Source organism: Oncorhynchus nerka, linkage group LG6 (assembly GCF_034236695.1).
Source record: "Oncorhynchus nerka isolate Pitt River linkage group LG6, Oner_Uvic_2.0, whole genome shotgun sequence".
NCBI classification, from domain to species: Eukaryota; Metazoa; Chordata; class Actinopteri; order Salmoniformes; family Salmonidae; genus Oncorhynchus; species Oncorhynchus nerka.
In genome coordinates, this window is record NC_088401.1 from 57,850,468 (window position 1) to 57,875,087 (window position 24,620).

The 24,620-nt window shown below is 42.0% G+C and overlaps 1 protein-coding gene and 1 long non-coding RNA gene across 2 annotated transcripts; both read left to right on the top strand.

Annotated features, from left to right (window-relative positions):
- Positions 1-1,616: 1,616 nt before the first annotated feature.
- LOC115130741 (beta-1,4-galactosyltransferase 1-like) lies at positions 1,617-20,289 on the top strand. Its single transcript, XM_029662160.2, has 6 exons — positions 1,617-4,242; positions 5,507-5,742; positions 13,131-13,318; positions 15,186-15,308; positions 17,277-17,381; positions 18,031-20,289. Exons 1-6 carry the CDS (start codon positions 3,948-3,950, stop codon positions 18,161-18,163), a joined length of 1,080 nt encoding a protein of 359 aa, XP_029518020.1. The 5' UTR covers positions 1,617-3,947; the 3' UTR covers positions 18,164-20,289.
- Positions 20,290-20,450: 161 nt separating this feature from the next.
- On the top strand, positions 20,451-23,957 carry LOC115130745 (uncharacterized). The gene is made up of 3 exons (XR_003863832.2): positions 20,451-21,013; positions 21,288-21,391; positions 22,201-23,957. It is a non-coding gene; the product is annotated as an uncharacterized LOC115130745 (long non-coding RNA).
- The last annotated feature ends 663 nt before the right edge of the window (positions 23,958-24,620 follow it).

Genomic DNA, 24,620 nt, shown 5'->3' on the forward strand with positions numbered 1-24,620 from the left:
AGGCCTAAATGTAAAATAAAAAATATAACATGAGAGCAACCCACACAGACTGCATTCTCCAGTCCACAGTGTACTGCTGCACAAAAACTAACTTTGGTCTGTTGGGTCCATGGTTGGGTCCAAAGTCTTTTGGAGCATGCCAGGAAGCAGGCTCTAGTCTGGGCAGACACGTGCCCTCACTTGTGAAATTTGGTCTTTGCAACTGTATAGTCGTGGGTCTGTTGCAAATAGAGACAGATTTTCAGCTTGATGAAAGTGTTATAAACAACTCAAAGCTTCCAGGTCATGAATTACACCAGAAGCATAGGTAGTTACTTACCTTGGGGGAGTTTGCCTGTAAAAATGTAATTGACACACACCAGCTGGTCATGATCAAATAAAAAAACATTAAAAAAACAAACATTTTTGCTAACACAATATTCAAGAGAAACAGAATTATCATGGACACAATGTATCACAACGAATCTTCGTCCACCACGGGGTGGCGCTTGTATGTTATATTTGACATGGGTACACTGCCTCAATCAACATTTTAACAAAGATTGTTATAATTAAACCAAGATGAACCACAGACTGTCGTTTCAACTCGAAACAAATGAGTCAGTGGGCAGAACAAACAAGAGGTGGGCAGAGCCAAGCTCGAGCTAGAGAGATCATATTGGTGCGTTCTAGCATATATTAAGTCTACAAAACTTAGTGCACTCTGTTCGTAACAGGTTATAGTTTTGGGAATAGAAAACTGTATTGAGATCAAATGTTTTATCGATGAGAAAATTAGCAGAATGTCGAACAAAATCCATCTTGTTCCATCTTCTCCCACGGCCGGCCACTGGGCTTCCTCTCACTATCACATTTGGTAACGTTAGGGAGTCGAAACGCCAAGAGGATGCTTCACATTTATACATACGGTGAAATATCTGTCTCACACAATAGGATTTTTATGCAGATTTGATCAAAACATTTTTTGCGGTTGATTAATTCTATCAATGGAGGTCACATATGCCTTGATCTCATTGTCCAACGAAATAAAGCGTGCTCTTAATTTAGTGCTCCATTTGAAATCGTTGTTACTAACAGACTAAATGTTTCATATTAAAAGGGACAATAACATAAAACCAAAGTTACACTAAATAAACAGTTTAATAACTTTCTACCACATGTTATTTATTTACACTGACAATTGAATTTCATAGTTTTATTTTATTTCCATCTGTCAAACAAAGAAAAAAGTTTAGAAAGACCAACTTCAGTTAGTCCGTGCATATATAAAGGAAATCCAACCAGTAACATTTACAAGCATATCATATAAGATATAACTACTACAGGCACTTTTTGGCTTGGGATGTATTCATTACGTCTTGCAACTGAAACCGTTTAGCGTGTAATAACCGAACGGAAGCAAACAAAGCAAACGTAACGAAATGGGGAGGGACCTAAATTATTTGTTCAATTTGTTCAACTCGTTTTCGTTACAAAACGTTTTCTTTTTGGAGTAAACATTTTCTGGTGAAAAACATTTTGCAACAGAATAGGCGTAATGTCATGTAACTGTACCCACACTCGGTCCTTCATATGGGTCCGTCGTGAGGGACCTTGAGCAGAGTTGCAGGCAGTGAATGGACCCTGAGAGCGCGCTAGTTTGGAATTGAAAAGTGTCGCGGGAGCTTTTGATAAAGAATATCATCAAGACGAAGCAGCTGCATTATAAGTTGGATGCACTGTTGAGCGCTACATACCTAGGGGTTTGCGCTGATTGTACGGATATTGTGATAGCTGGTTATATGACATCCCTTGAGAAAGCAAGAACAATATGTATGTATGTCAGGAGAAGTTCAGTATTATCATAAGGAGATGCATACTTGGAATAGGCAGGGGAGGTTTAAGAGAGAGCGGGAGGAAGATGGTGAGCTTGAGTCGGTTAAAAATAGCAGAAAAAGGGAGATGGTTTGTTAAAGAAGAATGGTAGAAAGTGTAAGTGGAGTGTGCTGAAGACAAGAGGAGAAATGGAATGAGGGCAAAATATCGGAGGTGGTAGGTGTGGTGAAGTTCTCGGAGCCCGAGGCTTGTACAGAGGGTCAGGATAAAGATGAGTCTGACAGTAGGAGTGAAGTTTTTGGCTGATCCATTTGTGGTTTCGGGGTGGGTGAAAACAGAGTTGGGTACTGTGGAATCGGTGAGGGAAACCAGAAGTGGTCTTGTGATAATTGGTTGTGTTTCTGCTGGTCAGAGGGAGAAGGAGCTCTGTGTTAAACGAATGGGGCAAGAAATGTGAATTGTTTCCCTCTCAAGAAAAGGGCGCAATTGAAAGGAGTCGGGGGTAGTACTACTACTGGGGTAGTAGTAAATGTAAAAGTTGACCAACTGAAGAGGAAGATTTCCGGTGTTTGTGATGCTTGTCGTTTGGTGCGACGCAGGTGCGACGCAGACAGGGTGGCGAGAGTGGTGAAGCAGAAGTCATTGTCTGTTCTTTTGAGTTTTGATGTTGAGTCTTTGCCCGACAAAGTGATGTTAGGCTATATAAGTTATACTGTATGAGCTTTTGTGCCGAATACGTTGTTACAGGTGTCAAGCTTATGGGCATGTGGCAGCAGTGTGTAAAAGGGAGGTTCCTAGGTGTGCAGAAGGGCATGAGACAAAGGAATGTATAGCATTAGGGAAAGTAGTGGTATGTGTTAGTTGTCGGGTGCCCATGGTGCTGGGGATCAGAAATGTCCCGTGTGAGAGAGGCAGGTTGAGGCTTCCAGGGTGAGAGTAGTGCAGAAGTTGTCATATGCTGAGGCAGTGAAGAAAGTAGAGGAAGATGGGTCAAGGGGAGGGAGCCTAAGAGGAGTGGTGTGAGTAGTAGATCTGTACCAGTACAGAGGGATAGGCCAACATGTGATATATGTTTTAGTAAGGTTGGATCTTTAGCATTTATAGCAATGATTATCAACTGTACTACAGGGATGGAACATAAGTCACAGAAAATGTAGGTTGTGGTGACAGCTGCAGAGAGCTATTTGGGTGTGCAAGACTTGACATCAGAAGAGTTACAGGGTCTGTTAAGTGGTGATGTCCCATCCTTTCATGTTGTTGGCATGAGTTAGGACTAAATAGATTTAAATAGTGGAGTAGGGTGGTGTTATTTTTATTTAATTTGAGCTTTTTTTGTGAGTGTAGTGTTATAGTATGGTATTTATTTATCTAGTAGGTGGAGCTTTTGTGCCGAAAAAATAAAAATAAACAAATCTAGTAGGTGGCGGTAATGCAACATATTGGATGCCAACCGCCGTTAAACCTCATCGAAGAAGAAGAAATTCTTCGTAGGGCAGACTCCTCCCTGCTGCAGTTCACATGGAAGATGTCACTTTAACTAGTCACCAATTTCTGTTGGGGTCTCCACAAGGAAATGGCTGAGGGATTACGTAGTTTTTTTCCAAATTGTACAACTCTTTAATCCTGGACGCGAATATTTTAATAACACTAGCATTATACCATCGGATATGTGTGTTTGAGTTTAGTTGAAGTCAATTTGGCCAACACAACGGGAAAATAATAATTTCGAACTTTTCGGACTCACCTCGGACTTGCTGCTGTTAGTTTACTACCTAGCGATAACACCTGATATAGCTAGCTAAATAGTTTAAAGTAATTTGGGACAGTTAGTAGTGATGGCTGGTATTAACTTGAGGGAGGCTTTTACAACAAGATAACTAATTTCTTATACGAAATACGACTAAAGTACAAGCAAGGTAAAGGATAAAACGGGCAACTTTTTATTGAAGTTGTCTCGAGCGAAAATGAACAATTGTACCGTTAGCACCTAGCTAGCAAATTATCTAACGGTAGCTAGTTGACAGTGACATCAGTGGAAATTGGGTATGGTGTTGCAACTTTGTAACGTCAACGTTACCTACTTTAGATTTGTTTATCAATTTAACTAGCTACAGTAGCTGATTTAGCATAGCATGCTAATGATGCGGGATTCAACTGTGAATTTCAGTGTTCTCCATAGAACTTGCAAATTGGTCGTCATTCTTTGTTTTCTCCATATTTCGGTCACTTTAATTTTTTACGTGAGGTCCTTAGATATTCCATTTTCGTTTGCACAAAATCAGCAAGCACACGCAGCGAAAAAGCATAACCAAACTACATCAAAGGACACCAAACCTGACGTGGTTGAAACGAACCGCTTTTCTGTAGACAACGTGACATCTACATTCAAAGAACTTGTAAAATGTTTTGACACTTCACCACTGCTTGGTAAGTAGCTATGAATGTGTTGCCAAAACTAATAACGAGTCGATGGCAATTAATATTTAATCAATATTTCTGACGTATGCTGTAGACTCAAAGGGAATTTTTATAGTCATATGATGCCTGGTTGGTAGTCTTGCCAAAAGTGGTTTTTATCAGCAAACAATAGTTGTTGGCCATGTAAATCGGACACAGTCATTCATTCTTCTGCTCTAATGAGGAATGGGTAGAGCTTGCATTACATATGTTGCTTTAATCTGTATCTTAATGCAACCTACAAGCGCCAAGTATAACCAGTTAGCCACCAGTCGATGTCTTAGTTATTTTATGACCCCTTCCTTAGCCTGTAGGGTTTGGTATTTCACTTATTCATACAATATATATATATCTATGGCGAAACGCCCACACCCTTATGTAACAGTTTTGCTTCCGTCCTTCTACTCGCCCCTACCTGGGCTCGAACCAGGGACCCTCTGCACACATCGACAACAGTCACCCTCGAAGCACGGTTACCCATCGCTCCACAAAAACTACTTCAAGGTCTCAGAGCGAGTGACGTCCCCGATTGAAAAGCTATTAGCCCGCACCCCGCTAACTAGCTAGCCATTTCACACCGGTTACACTTGCATTATTAATGCATAGCATAGGACTACTGCTAGTGCTCTTGAATGAGCAGCGTTGCTTGTTTCCACAAAGGTTTGTTGTTGTTCAGTGCCTTTCTCTCTTAGCTCAGTTTAAAAAAAATGGTTTATGCGGCTGTGGCCCGAGCTGATCTGTCCCTCTGCCACAAAACCCTGACTGCTCCACAGGTGGGAATTGGTGGATTAAAGTGGTGTGCACATTTTCCCCTCAGCTGACTTGGAGATTGAATTGAAAAGCAATGCAGTCTAGGAACATCAACCTCCAGGTCACATTGCAGAAAACAATACAATAAGTTCACTACATCATATATGCAGTTTAACCTTCTGTTATTTTTTTGTATTGCTTTTGTAATTTGACCTGCTGTAGCTACCTGTGTAAGCCACTGGCATATAGGAGCCACACTATTGTGTTTAATAATAAAACAGCTTATTGTCAGCAGAAAAGGCAGTCGCAGGAGAGTGGAGAACTAGGCTCAATTTTCTTACAATAGTATATTAGGCCTACAATATTAACAGATTTTACATGCTATTTCCATTGGCTCTACTGAAATCATCAGTTATCAGGGCTGTTGTAAATAGAGCCCTGACAAAATTGTATAAGACTTCCCTTCTCTCCCGTTCTCATCCAGTGGGCCCACTGCGAATTGAGTTTTCTAACCCAGTCAGCCTTGATGTGGTAAGGAAGGAGAACCCCAATCTTCAGAATGGGGGGCGCTTCAGGCCCAAAGACTGTGTGGCCCTCCAGAAGGTGGCTATCATCATCCCTTTCCGCAACCGCGACGAGCACCTCAAGTTTTGGCTGTACTACCTCCATCCCATCCTTCAGCGCCAGCAGCTGGACTACGGCATCTACGTTATCAACCAGGTGAGTCCTTCCCGGCCCCTGTCTGCTCTGTCTGCCTGTGTGGAGTAGTTGGTAGTGCTGAGTGATTATTGGAATTCACATTTTTTCCCTTTTTTTTTTCTTTCTGTGAGCTCAATGCGCACATCGCACAGTTTCTCTAGAGATGAATCAAATCGAGCCTGAACTGTGCAATGTAGTAGGCAGTTGTTTCCAACAGGCCAATATTCTACAAAGTTTAGCGCATAAAACATGGTAATTAACCACAATGACCATAATCTATTGTGCATCTACTTGTCCGGTCTGTGTTTCTGCTATGCAAGAGAGAACAATGCACAATTGTGAGGTGATATAAAGAGTAGTTGTTTTTTTGCGAGGTATCACTGCCTTAAAATGCATGATCTAAGTGATTGATACTTGGTATTCAGCAGTCTTAAAGGTATGCCTATTTTACTTTGAAGAACTACAGTAAAGTGATTTTGTCAGACAGCTTAGGCAGTAGCTCTATAGAGATGGGATGGTGGCTTGGAATGAAATAATAAAGTCATCAAATAAAACAAATGTAATATACACAACTGAAACATATTACTAAAGTAATGTGAATTAATGGTTAGTAAACAGTAATGGGCAGTCACTACTATCATAGGACTGGTATTCACTGTTTTGTGTTACAGCATTCAGCCCACGTGCTTTCAATGTAACATAAAAAATACAATTATTTTTTAAATAATCAAACCAGCTTGTTTTTTACGTGTTAGACTTAAGCTATGTAAAAGGAAAAGGGACATCAAGCTCCCAAATGACAGGCTGTAATGGCAGTTGCCAAGTGACTAGTTGAGAGATGTACTGGTAGATTTGTTTTCTTGTTGAGTAACTCTTCTGGGACAGAGACATATGGGCAATTCCATGGTAACGGTGTACGCTGAGACTCAGGTTTTTCACTTTAAAATGTATACCAAAGAAAAAACATTGATTTGAAGGTTTAACAAGAAATACAACTTTATGCACTAGGACTACTACACTTTCAATACTTTCCACTGAAAATTTTACAGAAACACATTGATAGGAAAAACTGTGCAGATACAAAGTTTGGTAACAATAAAACTGAAGGAGATTTTATCCGTATTCTGTTGCCAAACTTTTTTTCCAGTAAATATACAATACTGTTAAAAAGATGGCATCACTTAGAAATGTCCTTGATTTTGAAAGAAAGGCACTTTTTTCGTCCATTTAAAATAACATCAAATTGATCAATACAGTGTAGACATTGTTAATGTTGTAAATTACTATTGTAGCTGGAAACGTCTTATTTTTTTATGGAATATCTACATAGGCGTACAGAGGCCCATTATCAGCAACCATCACTCCTGTGTTCCAATTGCACGTTGTGTTAGCTAATCCAAGGTTATCATTTTAAAAGGCTAATTGTTCATTAGAAAACACTTTTCCAATTATGTTAGCACAGCTGAAAACTGTCATGCTGATTAAAGAAGCAATACAACTGGCCTTTAGGCTAGTTGAGTATCTGGAGCATCAGCATTTGTGGGTTTGATTACAGGCTCAATGGCCAGAAACAATACTTTCTTCCAAAACTCGTCAGTCTATTCTGAAGGCTATTCCATGCGAGAAATTGCCAAGAAACTGAAGATCTCGTACTACTCCCTTCACAGAACAGTGCAAACGGTCTCTAACCAGAATAGGAGGAGGAGCAGGAGGTCCCGTTGCACATCTGAGCAAGAAGACAAGTACATTCGTGTCTAGTTTGAGAAATGAATGCCTCACAAGTCCTCAACTGGCAGCTTCATTAAATAGTACCCGCAGAACATCACTCTCAACGTCAACAGTGAAGAGGACTTCTAGGCAGAGTTCCTCTGTCCGGTGTCTGTTCTTTTGCCCATCTTAACCTTTTCTTTTTATTGGCCAGTCTGAGATATGGCTTTTTCTTTGCAACTCTCCGGGTTTGGCTGGTGTAGGCCATCATTGTAAATAAGAATTTGTTCTTAACTGACTTGCCTAGTTAAATTTTTTTTAAAAGGCCCACCTGTTAATTTAAATGCATTTCAGGTGACTACCTCATGAAGCTGGTTGAGAGAATGCCAAGGGTGTAAAAAGCTGTCATCAAGGCAAAGGGTGGCAATTGGAACAATCTAAAATATATTTAGATTTGTTTTAAACAAAAAAATGGATTATTACATGATTCCTTCCAGATGTTATTTCATAGTTTTGATGTCGTCACTATTGTTCAAGAATGTTGACAACAGTAAAAAAAAATAATGAATCCCTTGAATGAGTAGTTCTAAAACTTTTGACCGGTTGTTTGTGTATTTTTTTCCTGTTTAAATTGTTCAATAGTTGTATGATTTGAACTTTGAAATGAATGGTTTTTGTTTGGCATGCATTTGAATGTGGAAAAATCGGAGTCTTGGTGTAATTCCGTTACTGTGGAATTGCCCAAATATCTGTTTCCCATAAAGGAATTTCTTGCTTTAGTCAAGAGGAAAAAGTAGGCCAGCGTCCAAATAACTCTTGCCTCGCTTCTTTAAAGAACTCCTACAATTTGCAGTAGACCTAATCCTTTGTGTTCCCATCTATGGGGAAGAAATCAGATCTGGCAACATAGTGCCAGCATTTGTCTCTGCGTCTGTTCTTTGTCCATCAGCAATTTCCTTTATTTATTCATGGTGTTTGCACAACCAAGAGACTCATGCTCTCTATCGTCAAACTAGCACTGAACACCAATGGACGTGGCACAAAATAGAGAGTGGCTTTCAGACGGGGCTATCTCTGTCACTTTAAAGACCTGAGAGAACAATCCTGTTTGGAATGCTCTTTTTATCCTCACACATTCCTGTTTCTTTTCATCAAGATCCTTTATTAAAGGAAAGCTCTTATGTACTAAAAGTGTATAGAGTTGGTTACAGATAACTAATGGAAGAATTAAACAAGGGTTGTACTTAAATGTGAATGCACAACATTTGGGCAACCTTGCCTGGGTACAAAATGTCCTGTCTTTTCCAGATGTAAAAATGATTAGTAGGTGTAATTTGGGCTTTTTATTGCAATCAAGTAGGCCCATTTTATTGTTTAGCGGTGCATGTTCTTACGCTACTTGACCAAAAGTATGTGGAAACCTGCTTGTCGAACATCTAATTCCAAAATCATGGGCATTGGTTCCCCCCTCCTCCTTTGCTGCTATAACAGCCTCCACACTTCTGGGAAGGCTTTCCACTGGATGTTGGCACAGTGCTGCGGGGACTTGCTTCCACAATAACATTAGTGAGGTCGAGCACTGATGTTGGGCGATTAAGCCTGACTCGCAGTCGGTGTTCCAATTCATCCCAAAGGTGTTCAATGGGGTTGAGGTCAGGGCTCTGTGCAGGCCAGTCAAGTTCTTCCACACCGATCTCAACAAACCACTTTTGTATGGACCTCACTTTGTGCACGGCGGCATTGTCATGATGAAACAAGAAAGGGCCTTTCCCAAACTATTGACTCTAAGTTACAGGCACAGAATGGTATTGTATGCTGTAGCATTAAGATTTCCCTTCACTGGAAGTAAGGGGCCTAGCCCGAACCATGAAAAACAGCACCATACTATTATTCCTCCTCCACCAAACTTTACAGTTGGCATTGGGGCAGGTAACGTTCTCCTGGCATCCGCCAAATCCAGATTTGTCTGCCGGGCTGCCAGATGGTAACGTGTGATTCATCACTCCATAAAACACATTTCCACTGCTCCAGAGTCCAATGGCATTGAGCTTTACACCACTCAAGCTGACGCTTAGCATTGCGCATGGTGATCTTATGCATGAGTGTGGCTGCTCAGCCATGGAAACCCATTTCAAGAAGCTCCTGACAAACAGTTCTTGTGCTGATGCTGCTTCCAGGCAGTTTGGAACTTGGTAGTGGGTGTTGCAACAAGACTATTTTTACGCGCATCAGCACTCAGCGGTCCTGTTCGATGAGCTTGTGTGGCCTACCACTTCACGGCTGAGCCATTGTTGCGCATGGATGTTTCCACTTCACAATAATAGCACTTACAGTTGACCGGGGAAACTCTAGCTGGGCAGACATTTTACAAACTGACTTGTTGGAAAAGTGGCATCCTATGACGATGCCACTTTGAAAGTCACTGAACTTCAGTAAGGCCATTCTACTGCCAATGTTTGTCTATGGAGATTGTATGGTTGTGTACTCCATTTTATACACCTGTCAGCAACGGGTGTGGCTAAAATGGCCAAATCCACTCATTTGAATGGGTGTCCACATACTTTTGGTGTATCTAAACCTTTGAATGAAAACGGACAAGTTGACCATAGACATCACATCATTTGTATGCCTGCCGATGACTAGTGATCATAAGCACTTAGTGCCACAACATGTTGGCTACTCTGTTTTGACAAATAGCCTAGCTACAAACTGCCCAGTGTTGGTCATTATCAATGGCTATCATTAGCCGGAGTGGTGCCACCTAAAACACTTTGGTTTCATGAATTGAGGGCTTTCCTGCCTAAAATCAGGTTCTGTCTCCCCCATCTCTCACTGACTATCTCCCCATTTGTAGAAGTCTCTAAACATGAGGCCACAGACATGGGCAGAAACGTATTTTGTGCGTGTGTGTGTCTGTGTGCGGTGATGCTGTAAGTAGTTAGACTGAATTCTCACAGGTGTGGGGATTTACTGACTTATGGGAATACTAAAGTTGGCCTCAAGTATATTTGGAAATTAATTTGGCAAAAGGACAAACTAGTATGAATGCCACTGCAGAGCCCAGAGTTGACAAGGTGAAAATGTAGTAGTTATTGGGTCACCTAATCCCATTTCACGCAAAGGCAGACCTTAACATAGGATAACGATATCCATTCTTCTCAATATCCTTCTAGTCATCAACACTGTCTGGGTTAAAGCAAAGTAACTTTTGAACATTTATTGACAACCAAAGTTAATACTAGCGTACAGGGCCATGTTGTAGATTAAATCTATTCCTATTTGATAAACAATGCGTATCAGTTTGGTGTAGTTCAATGGTCTATTTAAGGACATGATTCTTTGCAGATGTAGGCTCTATTGGCACTTGCGAGGCCAGTACTGGGTTTCAGCTTGAAGGCATAACTAACTTCTCTTTCAGGTCTCATGCCAGGACATGAGTCTGTTGCCTCCCACCCACTAACAGGTAAAGTGTGGGAAACCAGCATGTTGTAGGGCAAACGCCACACCTAGGCTTTACGCAGTAAATACATGGGTCTATTTGAGCTTCTTTTTGTTTTTTTGACTACGCTCCATTCCAGTCTCCTGCACAGGTAGCAAATTGGTGTCCACTGCAAAGAAAATAAGCTTTAATGGCTGCTTTTATACTAATGGGCCAATCTGACTTTTTCCATAGTCATGACAGGCCTAGCTATTGCTAAAGGGCCGCTCAATGCTGTTAAACACAATTATGGGGTCTTTGTTGAAATTATACTCAGTCTTTCTGTTTCTCTCTTCTCTCCTATTTCTCCTAGCCTTTCCTATCTTTTCCTCCCTTGTTTTTGTTTTATTTCCTCCTTTCCCTGGCCCCTTGCTCTACCGCCGTCCTTTTGCATGTCAGGCGTATCTGGCCAATGGCTGTGGTCGCTGGAAGAGGTGAGACCGGCCCCCTGCTTGCTCTGGCCAATTGCGTGATCCCATGGGCTGAGGGGTTCTACTGGTAATATGGGATTATTTTCTCTCTGTCTCATTGAATTAGAGATCTATTTTAGTCTCATGCTGTCTTCTTCACTTGCTTGTTTCCGTCTTTGCAAATTATCCACATCCTGTATACAGGTGAAGCTGTCATGCACTGGAGGAGAGCGGGATGCATCACTTGGTGGAAGAAAAACGCAAACACACACACACACAAACTCACTCCCATAAACACACTCACAGACCTCCTTAGCGGATATTTATTTCAGACCGTAGCAGATGTCAATACGTTTATTTCAATCAGTGTACATGTCTGTTTCATATCACCACAATGTGTGACATGTGACTGATGGGGAAGTGCATCAACAGAGAACACTACTGAACATTGAATCAATTGTCCAAGGGTTGGAACGCCTCTTCAGATGACTTGAACTTCGCTGCTTTGTGGCATCCAGACCCTCTTCCTCATTTTCCATTTCTTTTTAGAATGTTGTCATTTTAAAAATAGAAATACATGTTTTTATTAAAACACTAGCCACGCTATTCTTTAATTTGAGAACCTCGGTCCTTGTTTCGACTGCATGTTGTTAGGTTTCATCTGCCTCCATTTGAGTATTTTGGTTCTGTGGGTATTCAAGCTGAACTTTAAGCCAGTGATCCATGAGACGTGACCATTTGAAAGTCATTTGAAGGCACATTGACACAGAACACGATGCTCACATTTTTTTTTTTGTATGCAGCCCAAGAACACAAAAAGATCATTAAAAATACCCACCCAACAAGTAGTGGATGACATGCCAGCCCTGAAAAGAGCCCAGAATATGTTGGTTTAACAGAGGATTAAGTGTAAAGCCTGTACAGACTGCAATATGATATTCTGTCATTCAATCCCCCAATTTAAGGATATTTTGTCCCCTTTCATTAAGCTAGGCCAATGGTTATAAGACAAGAACTGCTGAAACTCGATTACTGCTTTAAGTTTCAAAATGGGAAATGGTTGTCTCCTAGATTTTTCTATCCATGTCCATCAGCATTCCTTTGTTTTTGAGACATAATAATTATCCTACACCTTGGAGAAAAATCTCTCCTTCCCATTAGAATTCTGTCTCTAGTTACATTCACTCTACATAAAGCGTTCACGATCCATAAGCTCCTAAAATGCCACTGACACGTTTTTAGCACTATTAAATTGTATTTGAATCGGTTGATTTATACACCCTTGAAAAGACCTAGCGTAACAGCTACATGAAGCCACAAAGAGCTGGGCCTGCAAAGCTTTGATGACCCTGCATCAGCAACATAATTAATTTCAAGTTTGTATGTGCACGCACTCTTGATATTAAGGGTAAACACATGTTTTCCAGCAAACAAGAAGATGACTACATAACGTCATCAAAGACCAACGACTCAAAGTCCTGTACTGTATACACCAATGTTTTTCAGTTGTCCAGTCCAACTAGCTACACAAGTCTGGTACCTTTTCTTTCCAAACTTCAGTGTAGGATGTTTGTAGCGTCTAGTGCACAGTCTCTGACACGTTTTGTATTCCCAATCACATTATAATAGATAGCCACCTGGATGTTTTAGTTTAGCCTTGGTTCTGGTGTACACTTTAGTCCAATTAGACATGGTTTGCTGAACAATGAGGACCAGAGTTGCTTACTCCTGTCTAGACCCTCAAAAATAACTATTTAGTTTACCACGATTCACCTTCCAATTCCAAACCCATATTCTCTCCATTCACTCTCTAGGACGGTGATGAGATCTTTAACCGCGCCAAGCTCCTCAACGTTGGCTACACAGAGGCCCTGAAGGAGTACGACTACGGCTGCTTTGTTTTCAGCGATGTGGACCTAATCCCTATGGATGACCGCAACACCTACAAGTGCTTCAGCCAGCCCAGGCACCTGTCTGTCTCCATGGACAAGTTTGGCTTCAAGTAAGTCAACCCCTCCCACAGATGACCAGGCATTCTCCCCAGTCCACGGCGGCCTCAGCCTCTCCCCAGTCCACGGCGCAGACATAGGACAGACGCACATGTGCATTCACATTGTCAAAGGCTCATTTAGTAGGAGTGGCCACATAAAAGCTTAAAGAGCACCTGTGGATTCCATGATGTTCTATCCCTGTCACTCACTTCAACCAATTTACTGCTGAATTACCACTACGGTTACAGGCGGCTAACGGTAGACTTTGCTTGATGCTGCCTTTTGAAAATTGACTTTTGTCTTTTGTTTTGTTGTTGAGTTTCTGGTTCTGCCTGTCTTTATCTCAATAGCTGTCTATAGGTGTTTGCTGTGGACATTTCAAATCAAGCCCTTCACTGGGTTTTAGTGATTGACTACCACATTCCCCATGGGGTGGGGATGTAATTATGAAGGATATTTTATGGTTGGTAATGATTGCCTTCTTCCTTATTGATCACGTGACTGATTCTAACCAGGTTCTGTAAAAGATTAGCCAATAATTAGGCTAGAAAGATTAGACTATGTGTAAAGTATCACATGCCAAAGGAATAACATTATTTAGTTTCTCCCTATTAAATGCACAAAGGCTTGTTTCTCCTTACCTCTGTCGGTAAGGCAAGCAAGCATTTAGATCGCTAATGCAATAGGCGGTGTTGGAAACATGTCATTTGAAACTGTTGCTCATTTGTATTTGTTATGGATCCCCATTAGCTGCTGGGACTTTATTTGCCTCGAGTTGTGTGTTGAATAGCCTGCCTATAGACTTACAAAACTGTGCAACACTCACATGAGCAGTACTGGCTTCAAAGGTCAGCTGTCAGAATGGCTTAAATGCAAATCATTTTAGCCTTAGGTGGCAATGCTGTGAGTGTCTCACGGGTTTTGAACTGTTTTCTGCTTTGTGGAGTCCAGTGACCTGTAGCGCAAACTCCAGTTGGTTTAGCTGTTGCTCTACACGTGTAACACGTCAGACAGGGAAGGGCTCTTGTGAGGCTACAGGCTGTCTTTGTGTTTGATAAAGTGATTTGGGAGCTTCTCTTCTGATCTACACCTCTGGGCCTACACAGCTGTAGGGCTTATGCTTGGCTAGGCGCTGATCTACAGTCAGTTTGCCTCCGTTGTCTGCTTCTGATTTTAAGATTTAGATTAGTAAAGTAAGCTGCTCCCAGATGTGACGTCATAGTGCAGTGTGCCCCCTGTGTACAGGTCATAGAACAGGTCTCTCAGCTTTTATGGGCGTCCTGTCACCAAATTCCTCCCTGTGTTGCACACACAACAGCTTGTGTCCTGTCACTGTGTCATGTTCCTCCAGGGGCATGCAGCTCACAGAGCATCCGGATGCAATATCCAGCAGGATTTGGGCAGGAAAGTCCAGCTCAAGGAGAGATGCCAAGCTCCCCTTGTTCGGTGACTAAATCCCACAATGGATGAATGTTTTTTTTCTTTTCATTAGATTTTCTTAATTGTGGCCACCTTTCCAATGTTAGCCATGGGATTTAAAGAATCGCATTATAGCCAAGGATAACTTGTAGAGTGTCCAAAATGAGGCAAGGCTAAACCAGGGAGCCTCAGTCTCTCAGCTACATGTTGCCCTACAGTGTACAGAAAGCCAGCATGTAACTTACAGAAGGCAGTGATGCATAGAGGAAGAGTGTTTTTCTGTAGCACCGCATCTTCTAGGCATATACTTCTTTCCTGGAACATAACCGCTGACTGCAATTTCTGCCGGGCCCCAAGTCCTTGACCCCCTTCATTTGAGAGCTGTTTAAACTCCAAGTATCACTATGTATTTATTTATCTTTCTCTCTCCCGCTCTCTCTCGCTCTCGCTTTCTCTCAGGTTGCCGTACAACCAGTATTTTGGGGGCGTGTCGTCAATGAGCAAGGAGCAGTTCCTCAAGATCAACGGCTTCCCCAACAACTACTGGGGCTGGGGAGGGGAGGACGATGACATTTTCAACAGGTCAGAGTCCACACACCCACTCTGACTAACGTCTGTGGTGTATCAGGACTCCATGTAAAAGTCAGCCGCAGGACAGCGAGAAATACGACTCCCAAGTAATTCATATTTATTGGGTAAAGTGTTAGCCAAGGTTTCACATGAAACGGTTTTCTTGTTCAGTGTCGAAGCCCCATCACATAGTAACATAGCCCTAGTTCTTGTCACTCGTCAGTGATACTCGTCAGCATTGTTCCAACTTGTCCCCGAGGGTGCCTTTGTATGCCACTACCACATTTTGCTCTTGAAGCAAATGTTAATGAGTTAAAAGAGAAATGTTTGCTTTTGAAAGCGTTATGGCTCCTTCAGACCCAGTCTGACCTTTCCTGAAATAAGACTAATAGGGTATTTTATAGGGATTGGAACCATAAATATGTTTGTTCTGTTCCAACAAACAAAAATACAGTTCTGAACCGATTCAAACCAAAAATGATTACCGGTTTATATCGTTCCCTTAACCTGTGAAAACAACTTTTTTTAAACATTCATCTTATTAAATTAGTTCACCAATCAGTGTGGCTAGAGCAGTCAAGCTAGTTGTTTACATGTGATTGACAGACAAGTGTAGCCTATGGTTCAGGACACATGTGGGGAGAGAGGGTTGAGGAGGAGGCATGAAGCGCTGGGCATCTTATGACAGGCATTATCTGAATTGGGTCCACAGAATTATACCTAGGAGGAGCGGCTTCTATGGAGGAACTTTGAATGTCCTTTTACCTAGCTAGCTCACAAGCTTGAGCAGAGCAGCACCACTACCTTTTTGTAGTTAAATCCAATGTGATAACTGCCTATAGTATCCTTAACTAGCATTTTTTATTTTTTTTACCTTTATTTAACCAGGCAAGTCAGTTAAGAACAAATTCTTATTTTCAATGACTGCCTAGGAACAGTGGGTTAACTGCCTGTTCATGGGCAGAACGACAGATGTACCTTGTCAGCTCGGGGGTTTGAACTAGTCCAACGCTCTAACCACTAGGCTACCCTGCCGCCCCATTTTTCTCTAGCGAATTAAAAAATCTCTATCTTCTGAATCACACTTGTAACGTCAGTACATTAGCCTAGGCATCGCAGGTAACCTCAACACTGGCAAAGATTTTGCGCTTAGTTTTTTTTTCTGGAACGTAAAATAACGTTAACTGGTTAACATGCTTTTAAAATAACAGTATGCATCACTTTCTTCCCGTTTCTGTTCCTTGAAAAATTCTGTTTTCCGGTTTTGTTCCCTGAGCCAGTTCCAACTCCTGGTACTTTGTGAAAAGAGAAACAAAGAGAACCATGCATAACTTTATTTACAGTATCTCCTGTTCCAGAGCCAGTTTTGTTCAGTAGTATGATCCAAGCTTTGCTGGATTTGGCATTAAATTAGCTCTACAAAACATATACTGTGCCTTGTTAACCTGTGTCTTTGAGGCATGTGTAACCCTATAGTTGTTATTTAATTCAGTTTGGCTGGTCTATAGAGCAACTCCACCCTTGGTGCGGAATGCCCAACAGCACAAGGTGTTAAGATGTGTTTTTGTCTCTTCTGCTTTACGTAGGTCTTCGTAGGGGTTGGTTTATAATTCACTTCATCCATTTTGATTGTGAAACTGTAAACTGGCAGACTGGATGTTTCCAGAGACGATCAATGTTATTCACTGTGTTCGGGAAGCTTTTGTAGCTGTGTCACTGAACCCAGCTACACAAATGTGACCTGTTATGTAATAAGCAAGGCCAATTTGCATCTCTTCCAGAGGCAACTGAATTATAATCAAAGAACTTGTTTTACTCCCTTTCACATCTATCAATTTTTATTTGACTTATAAAAAAAATGTTTTTCACTAGTGTAAAAAAAAGTGCAGATTTTCTCCTGAGTTAAACTTTTTTGCAACTGCGGTCCAGTGTTTTAGTTAGACTGGGGTTCTGACGCGTGTTGCTGCTGTCTTTTAACAGGCTGAGCTCCAAGGGTATGACCATCTCACGGCCCAGCGGAGCCGTGGGGAAATGCAGGATGATCCGCCACAACCGGGACGGTGGGAATGAAGACAACCCTCAGAGGTGAGGTTCCCCCTTGTGAACAGGACTCCTACACAATGCTCAGGGGCGGTATTTCAATCTATAATGGTACCGCCTGTGTCTTCATTCACTTCCTTTCACAGGAATATAGCCAAACTGGATTTGATAGGAGTAAGTGTTTTGGTCCACCTAGTTTCAGCTATAGATCTTTCACCTATCCAGCTCTGTCAGATCTGTAAAGGAGAGCAGAAGGGATGGAACAATAGGTGAACCCTCCCCAGGCTCCCCTTTCCTTCTCCACACAAAGATCCGTTCTCTCGCTACTGTTCCCCTTGACGTCATTTCTCACTAACGCTGGCTGACTTTCTGAACTTGGACATTCTTCTCCGTACCGATGCAACCTTAATAGAATATTAAAGTCTGGGAAAACATTGGCGTGCAATGTGTTTATTATCACGCAAAGCCACTTAATCCTTCATCTCTATTGAAATCACTATGTAGATATTTATAATAATGACTTTTTCCTATAGCACTTTGATTTGTTTGATGTCGTGTAGTTTTTATGTTTAATCTAGTGACGTTTGTTGTGAAATCCAAAAGAGATGTTTGCCATAGGCTACACCTTAAACAAAAGACATGGTTCCTAAACCACGATATTGAATTGTGGTTGAACTGTGGTTTTTCGTTCCAGGTTCGACCGCATCGCCCACACCAGGGAGACAATGAACAAAGACGGCATCAAAACCCTGTCGTACAAAGTGGTCAAAGTGGAGAAGGATCAATTATACACCAAAATTACTGTGGACGTGGGAAAGAAAGACTGAGAGAACCAATAAAACATGAACAGCCTTGACAACCTGTGGTGGATGCAGTAACCAAATGTGCCTTGACATTGCAAATAATGATATGCCTTGGACTCTTTGGACTACAGAGAATGACTGATCTGATCAGCAAACAAACGTTCCCTTTATTTTCGGCCTTTGCACATCCGATGGTGAATTGAACTGGGATTCCAGCTTTTTCTTTATAGGATCCATAAATCATTGACACCAGGAATGACCGTTGACATTCAGTACATTGACACACTGTTGGTTTCCTATTGGGCTTGTATGTACTCCACACTCTTTTTGAAGATTGCTGCTGCGAAGTCCTTTGTGAGCCATTTTGTCTTGACGGGTGGTTGTAAAATTATTCATTTATTGTCCTATGCATCGGGGACTCACAAAATTAATTGAATGTCTATTTCTTTCTAGTACTGTTGATGTTGTTTTGGCATCATTGTAGTTTTCTGTCACTTTTGTGAGATATTTGCTATTCCTTTTGATTCCTTTGCTGATCGAGCAAGGTTTCAACCCATTCAATGCCAAGTGCTCAGGCCAAAGATTGAACTTGAAATTGTAGAGTTCCATAACAAACCAAGTCACTTTTTTTTTTTCAAAGGCAACCAAACAATTTCCAAGCATCAAAGGGCCTAGAACTCCAAAAATACTTTTTTTTTTTTAAGTCCAAATCCCATGATAGTTATATTAGAGAAGGGGTCCTTAAGGGTATTTGAACTATCTTGAAAGTGTCTCCGTTGAAGCTCCCTTCCCTGTGAAGAGCACCATTCCAGGTAGCCTCTAAGGAGGCCTCTCCCTGGTGGAAAATAGGTACCTGAATGTATTTGCCTGGTGGTGTTGTGTGTGTGTGTGTGTGCCCTGAGGTAAAATGCTACCATGCTGTTGTCTGTCATGAGTGTCTGGCGTTCTACTTTTTTTGTGTCTACGAGAGTGGGTTCTATGCTGAAAAGGATCCTCTTGTAGTCCGTGTATGTCTAAGGAAGTGTGAGGGTTAGAAAAACAAGCATTTTGTATCCTCAATACCTAGTAATCAATACCCTTAAAGACATCCGCATGTTTTTAAACTGGACGGTCACCATGTCTTCCTCACAGGTACTTTATAGATCATCATATACAGTAAAAATGGCTCAAGCTTGTGAGCCATGGGGCATGATGTTGCACAAGTAAAGTTAGTAACTCAATCTTGAGAAAAAGCCATTGAGATTTCTGACTGGATGGAACAGAATAATTGTGCTGTCCATACTTAGGCTTAAATGTTTGCCATTCCTCTCCTGACTGCTTCTTAATTATATCAGTGCTGGTGTCTGGAGAATCTATAAAATGACTGCCATTTCTGCCTTACCTAAATAAACTTGAAAATATAAATTAATTGGTCAACATTTTGATGTCACTGGGTTGCTCTTCAAGCTGTAAGCCTTTATGGGCTCGGCCAGGAAACCCAATATCGTGGGCTTATTCAACTATGGTGGAACGTTGCGTATAGAAATCCTTTATATAGAATGAGCACAATGTACAATCATGGTGACTACAGGATTGTGTCAGCTCTACGCAACACATTTCTATACTTTAAATTTGGAGTGGTTGCCAACTTGAGTACATCTTAAAGGCCTCATCACCACATACCTCCTCACTCTGTCTGGTAGCCACACACAAACACTCTAAAGACATGGGAGATGCCTTGCATGCAGGGATGCATTATGTGCGATGCATACCATTTTTTATCTCATGTTCTCAATCCACCCAAAGGCTCTTTCAGAGTTGAACTAAGGTCTTTATAGGTTGGCTAAAGCCAGGTTGTGTACCTCCCATAGACAATGGCCTTTATTGAGAGCCAGCATTTTGTATGTCAAGTGTGAATTCAGTTTGTTTTGCAAAAGTTAGCTGGCTAATCTGCAAGGCTTCATTACTCTGTTCCTTTTTCTCTTCATGGTTTCCATTATGATTCAATGTGTGCATGTATGTGTATGCTTGTGATTTCTACAAATGCATGTCTTTGTAAATCTTTTGCTGGCTCTTCACATTTTCATTCAAAAATGTATACTGACTTTTAGCAATGTTTTGGTGTCGATGAAAAAAAAAAATCTGTCTAGGTAATTAAATATTTAAGTAAACGTCTTCTCATTCATTAACATGGGTCGAAGACTTGGGGTGGTTTCCATGACACAGATCAAGCCCTGGAATGAAGTTTCAATTGAGAACATTAATCTGTGCCTGGGAAACTGTCCCTGAAAGTCCCCTCACACCATTATTTTTGTCCAAGCATTGGGTCAGCCAGCTAAACTCTGTTAAGCGCCCTCTTGGTTAATGTTCAGTGTTGGAATTGGCCAGTAGTGTCCTATGCACAGAGCAATGGGAGATTTGACGGGACAAAGGTGTAGGGGTGGGCAGAGTAGCCCTCTGTACCTTTGTAAACTAAAGCCAACTGCTTTCTACATTTTATTTAGTGAAGGAAAAAAACGTCCAGGTGAGAGGTAACTACTACTTCATCGTTGCATCAGTCTCACTCATGCAGTTTTGAGTTGAGACAACCAGCTTGAAGCTGTTACCTGTAGGTGGTGTCGTGAACACTGCAGTGTTATGGAGGGCAGGGGTTTTGACACAGGTTGGCAGCAGAGGCCGAAGTATTTTCCACTTTCCAACCCCGTGGACGATATGCCACCTGGCTGACTTCGACTCACCCAACCTGGGACGGTTGACCTTCAGGGCCTCCTGGACTCGGAGCAGCGTAGGAGAGATCTGGAAGTCAGTCTGGCTCGGGTCGAAAGTGCTCTGCAGAAACAGAGGCTCTGACTGCTCCAGAGAATGGGCCGAGGGAGCCGGCATGCACAACCCCAGGTAATAGACAGCTGCTGCTGCCACCTGTTCTGTAGTATAGGCTGTGTCCTTCATGACCACTGATCTATGAATGGACTGGGTAGGTTTCCAGCTCCCTATGACACTTGCCGCATTCCATTAGGTTTGTGTTCCATTTTGTATCGGATTCTAAAGGAAGGGAATTTAGGCTAATGACATCTAAATAAATACCTAGCTGAGTGGATTTCCTTTCTCATAGGGTAACTGCTAACTTTGCCATAGTTTGACCCATATTTGTTAATTGCCTCCCCCACAGATACTTGTTTTGAATCTTCGGCAGATCAAACGACCAGTAAAACTCCATCCCAGACTGTTATCAGGGAATGTCTACATCCCACCATGTGGTGACCTTTACAGAAGGTAATGAATAACTATGGTGCTTCTTGATCAGTGCAGTGGATCATTGGGCTCCTGAGTGGCTCAGACGGCTAAGGCACTGCCTCTGTGCTAGAGGCGTCATTACAGACCCTGGTTTGACTCCAGGCTGTATCACAACCGGCCGTGGTTGGGAGTCACATAGGACGGCGCACGATTGGCCCAGCGTCATCCGGGTTAGGGTTTGGCCGGGGTAGGCCGTCATTGTAAATAAGACATTTCTTCTTAACTGACTTGTCTAGTTAAATAATAATAAAAACATTTTGGGGGGGGCTTTCTCTTTTTGTATGTTGCCCAGGACTTTTCTGTCTCATGTCCTCAGAGTGGGCAGGTTAAAGTTGGACTTGGAGATCATTAGCGCCCAACTGGACCAGGTTTTCTGTTCTGGGGGAAAGTGTCTCCCCAGGAATGGACCAACGGCCCATAAGGACAGCTTGACTCCTGTAAACCCTTCATAAGCATAGGAAACTATCCTCCCATTGGCAGAATGAAAGCTGCCCACTATATGTCCACTGAAATTATATATTTCATTTTGACCTCGGTCTGTCAATCAGGAGAATTGACTCGGTACCTTTCCTCTAGTGTCAGAGAGAGGACCATAATATCAATGACCTAGCTTATTTCTCAAGCAGTGGACAAAGGTCAACATTTGAAAGTAAATCACTCTCTCATCCTTTTGTTCACTAATAACATGACAAAACTGACACCGATCATGTAAACACCATGAGAAAATAATCCTGGGTGGCTGACTGATGTGTTTGGGCCCTAACCCAAGAAACTGTTGGTGTTTTCAGGAGCGAGACAACCTTGAGCATCTGCTGGAGGAGTCTAGGGCCTAGCAGGGCCTGGTGGGGCAGGTAAGGGATGCCTCAGAAGCCCGTATGGAAGCCCTCCACTCCCAGCTGTATTAGGAACGCTTCATCCTCCAGGAGACACACAGAGAGAGACTGGCCACACAGGCAGAGCAACATGGCAGCAAGCAGGTGGAGCATTGGAAGACCAGACCAACTAAACTGGTACAGGGATTCACACCCAAAATTGATTCAGGTGGTTCCTTCTACACTTCGTATTTGTACAGAAGCATGTAATCTTGCCAGACGTCTCGGTAGTATCTAACCCAGGCCTCACCTGATAAGGCTAACAGAAAACTGAAAGGGGTTGTGAACCAGTAGAAGTCAGGTTTTACCAATCATCACACCAGTTGTGAGTAGCCACACAACAGTTGTCTCTATAATAATGCCACAGTAAAGACATATACTATTTTGTGTAACACCACTTTGTTGGCTGATGATCTGCAGATGAATAAGTCCCTGTAAATGGAGGTGGTGTCTCTCAGACAGAGGCCGGGGTCTGCAGAGGAGTGACCAACCTGATGGAGAGTGACAGGCGCCTACTCAGGGTTCTCCTAGCGGCACCGGAGACTGAGCGGGAGGAGCTGCTTCAACAAGGACACCCCTCAGCCCTTGGGTAAGGAACCCCCAGCCTCTAATATTGGTGCACTTCGAGGGCTGAAAGAATCAGATGGATAAAATCAATATGGTTCTACTTAGCTCTTTTATAGGCTGGGGTAGAATGTCCTCCGTATTACTGCCTTACACCTATCCAAACCTTATGGTCGTCATACGTGCAAAGAGAGTATGGGTGGATTTGGGATGGAATCAGTATCTCTACCTTTATCTTGAGGTAATGGAGAATTTTCTTTTCTCATTGTTTTCACTCTTTACATCATCAGAGTGCTGATAGCTCCAGAACACGGAGAAACAGTCAGACTTCTAACGGAGGAACAAAAACCAGTGGTTTGTCAGTCCAATTGGAAATGGTCAGACTTATAAAGGACGAGCCAGAAGCATGGGTTTGTCAGTCCACATCTTTTTGTCTCTTAGGAGCACTTGGGAAACGAAAGTGGAAATCTCTGGAAAGGAGGAGAGGGTGAGGGAGGAGAGTGCCGTGTATGAAATGGAGGAACAAGATGAGGAGGAGAGAGCGGAAGGGAATAATGTGTGTTATTCATCTGCAGTCAAAATTCAGTGAGGACTTAAGATCCATGAGGTGACCCACTCTAGGCCTGGCCCACAGAAAGAAATAAAGGAAGAGAACCTGGTAACTGCCTCTTTGGGAGTCCTTTCCTACAGCACCATGTCACGTTGAAGCAGTCTAACATGTGGCAGACTGATGTTTCCTTTCAAACATACCTCTCCTCCAAACTCCACTTCAGCAGTTCCCAAACTTTCATTTAACATATAAAAATGTTATATAATATAACAAGCATATATTTTTTTAAACCTGGGATATTATTAAGCCATGGTATTTATTATACTTCCAGTACTTTATGTTAAAATATAACTTTAGTAAAGTTCATGCAACCTGAGAACCATTTTTACGCCAAGATGCTACTTTTTGCAGTTTACTGTGCTACATGCTTCACCATCCAGTATCATGCCAACACATGCTGAATAGACAAGCTATAGACATACCTATGAGTTATGTGTATTGTGGATTTCTGAGGATTCACTGGCTTAGAATACTGCTGATCAAAGATAATTCTAGATAGTCTCTGAGGGGAAAGAGGGGAATCTGGAGAGCCCATTCTCTAACAGCTGTGCTCAAATCTGGCTATGTATACATTATAACAACCTTATGTAACAGCAAGCTTGTTACAGCCACAAAGCCCATGGCCAATGTCCATTTCTTCATGTAACACCCTATTACACTGGTTGACACAGAGTGCCATTGTCTTAGTCTGAGGACTCTGACATATTCCTGTTTATTATTGAGGCTGGTGAGTTTTGATTTCTGGCTTAAGCTAATACTAATCCCTCTCTGAGACTATTTTCTTTGGCCCTGAGCTTGTGGTCCACGGTGCACTGCCTTTTACTGCCCTGGTCCCCGAGAACACATAAACATGGATTCGTGGGATATGCAGACTGGGAAGACATGGTTGGAATACCGCAGGGCTAGACACTTTCTCTCACCGATATGACACTGTCATTATGAAAGGACCAATCAGAGCTGGGTGATAATGATGTCATTATGAAGGGTTAAGACAGAACTACGTTTTAGGATGTAAAGAAAGCACTCCTAGATAGCAGTATTTTTCTTTGAAAAATATGTAAAGACGATTATTTTGTATTTATATTATTATCATAATATATGCCATTTAGCAGTTGCTTTTATCCAAAATGACTTAGTCATGCGTGCATACATTTTAAGTCTG

What these genes read in the sequence shown, in the direction of transcription:
- LOC115130741 (XM_029662160.2), top strand. Translation starts at nt 3,948, where the DNA reads ATGCTAATGATGCGGGATTCAACTGTGAATTTCAGTGTTCTCCATAGA. An exon ending in ATGGACAAGTTTGGCTTCAA is followed by an intron (nt 13,319 to 15,185) that starts GTAAGTCAACCC and finishes GCTTTCTCTCAG; the next exon opens with GTTGCCGTACAACCAGTATT. An exon ending in AATGAAGACAACCCTCAGAG is followed by an intron (nt 17,382 to 18,030) that starts GTGAGGTTCCCC and finishes TTTTCGTTCCAG; the next exon opens with GTTCGACCGCATCGCCCACA.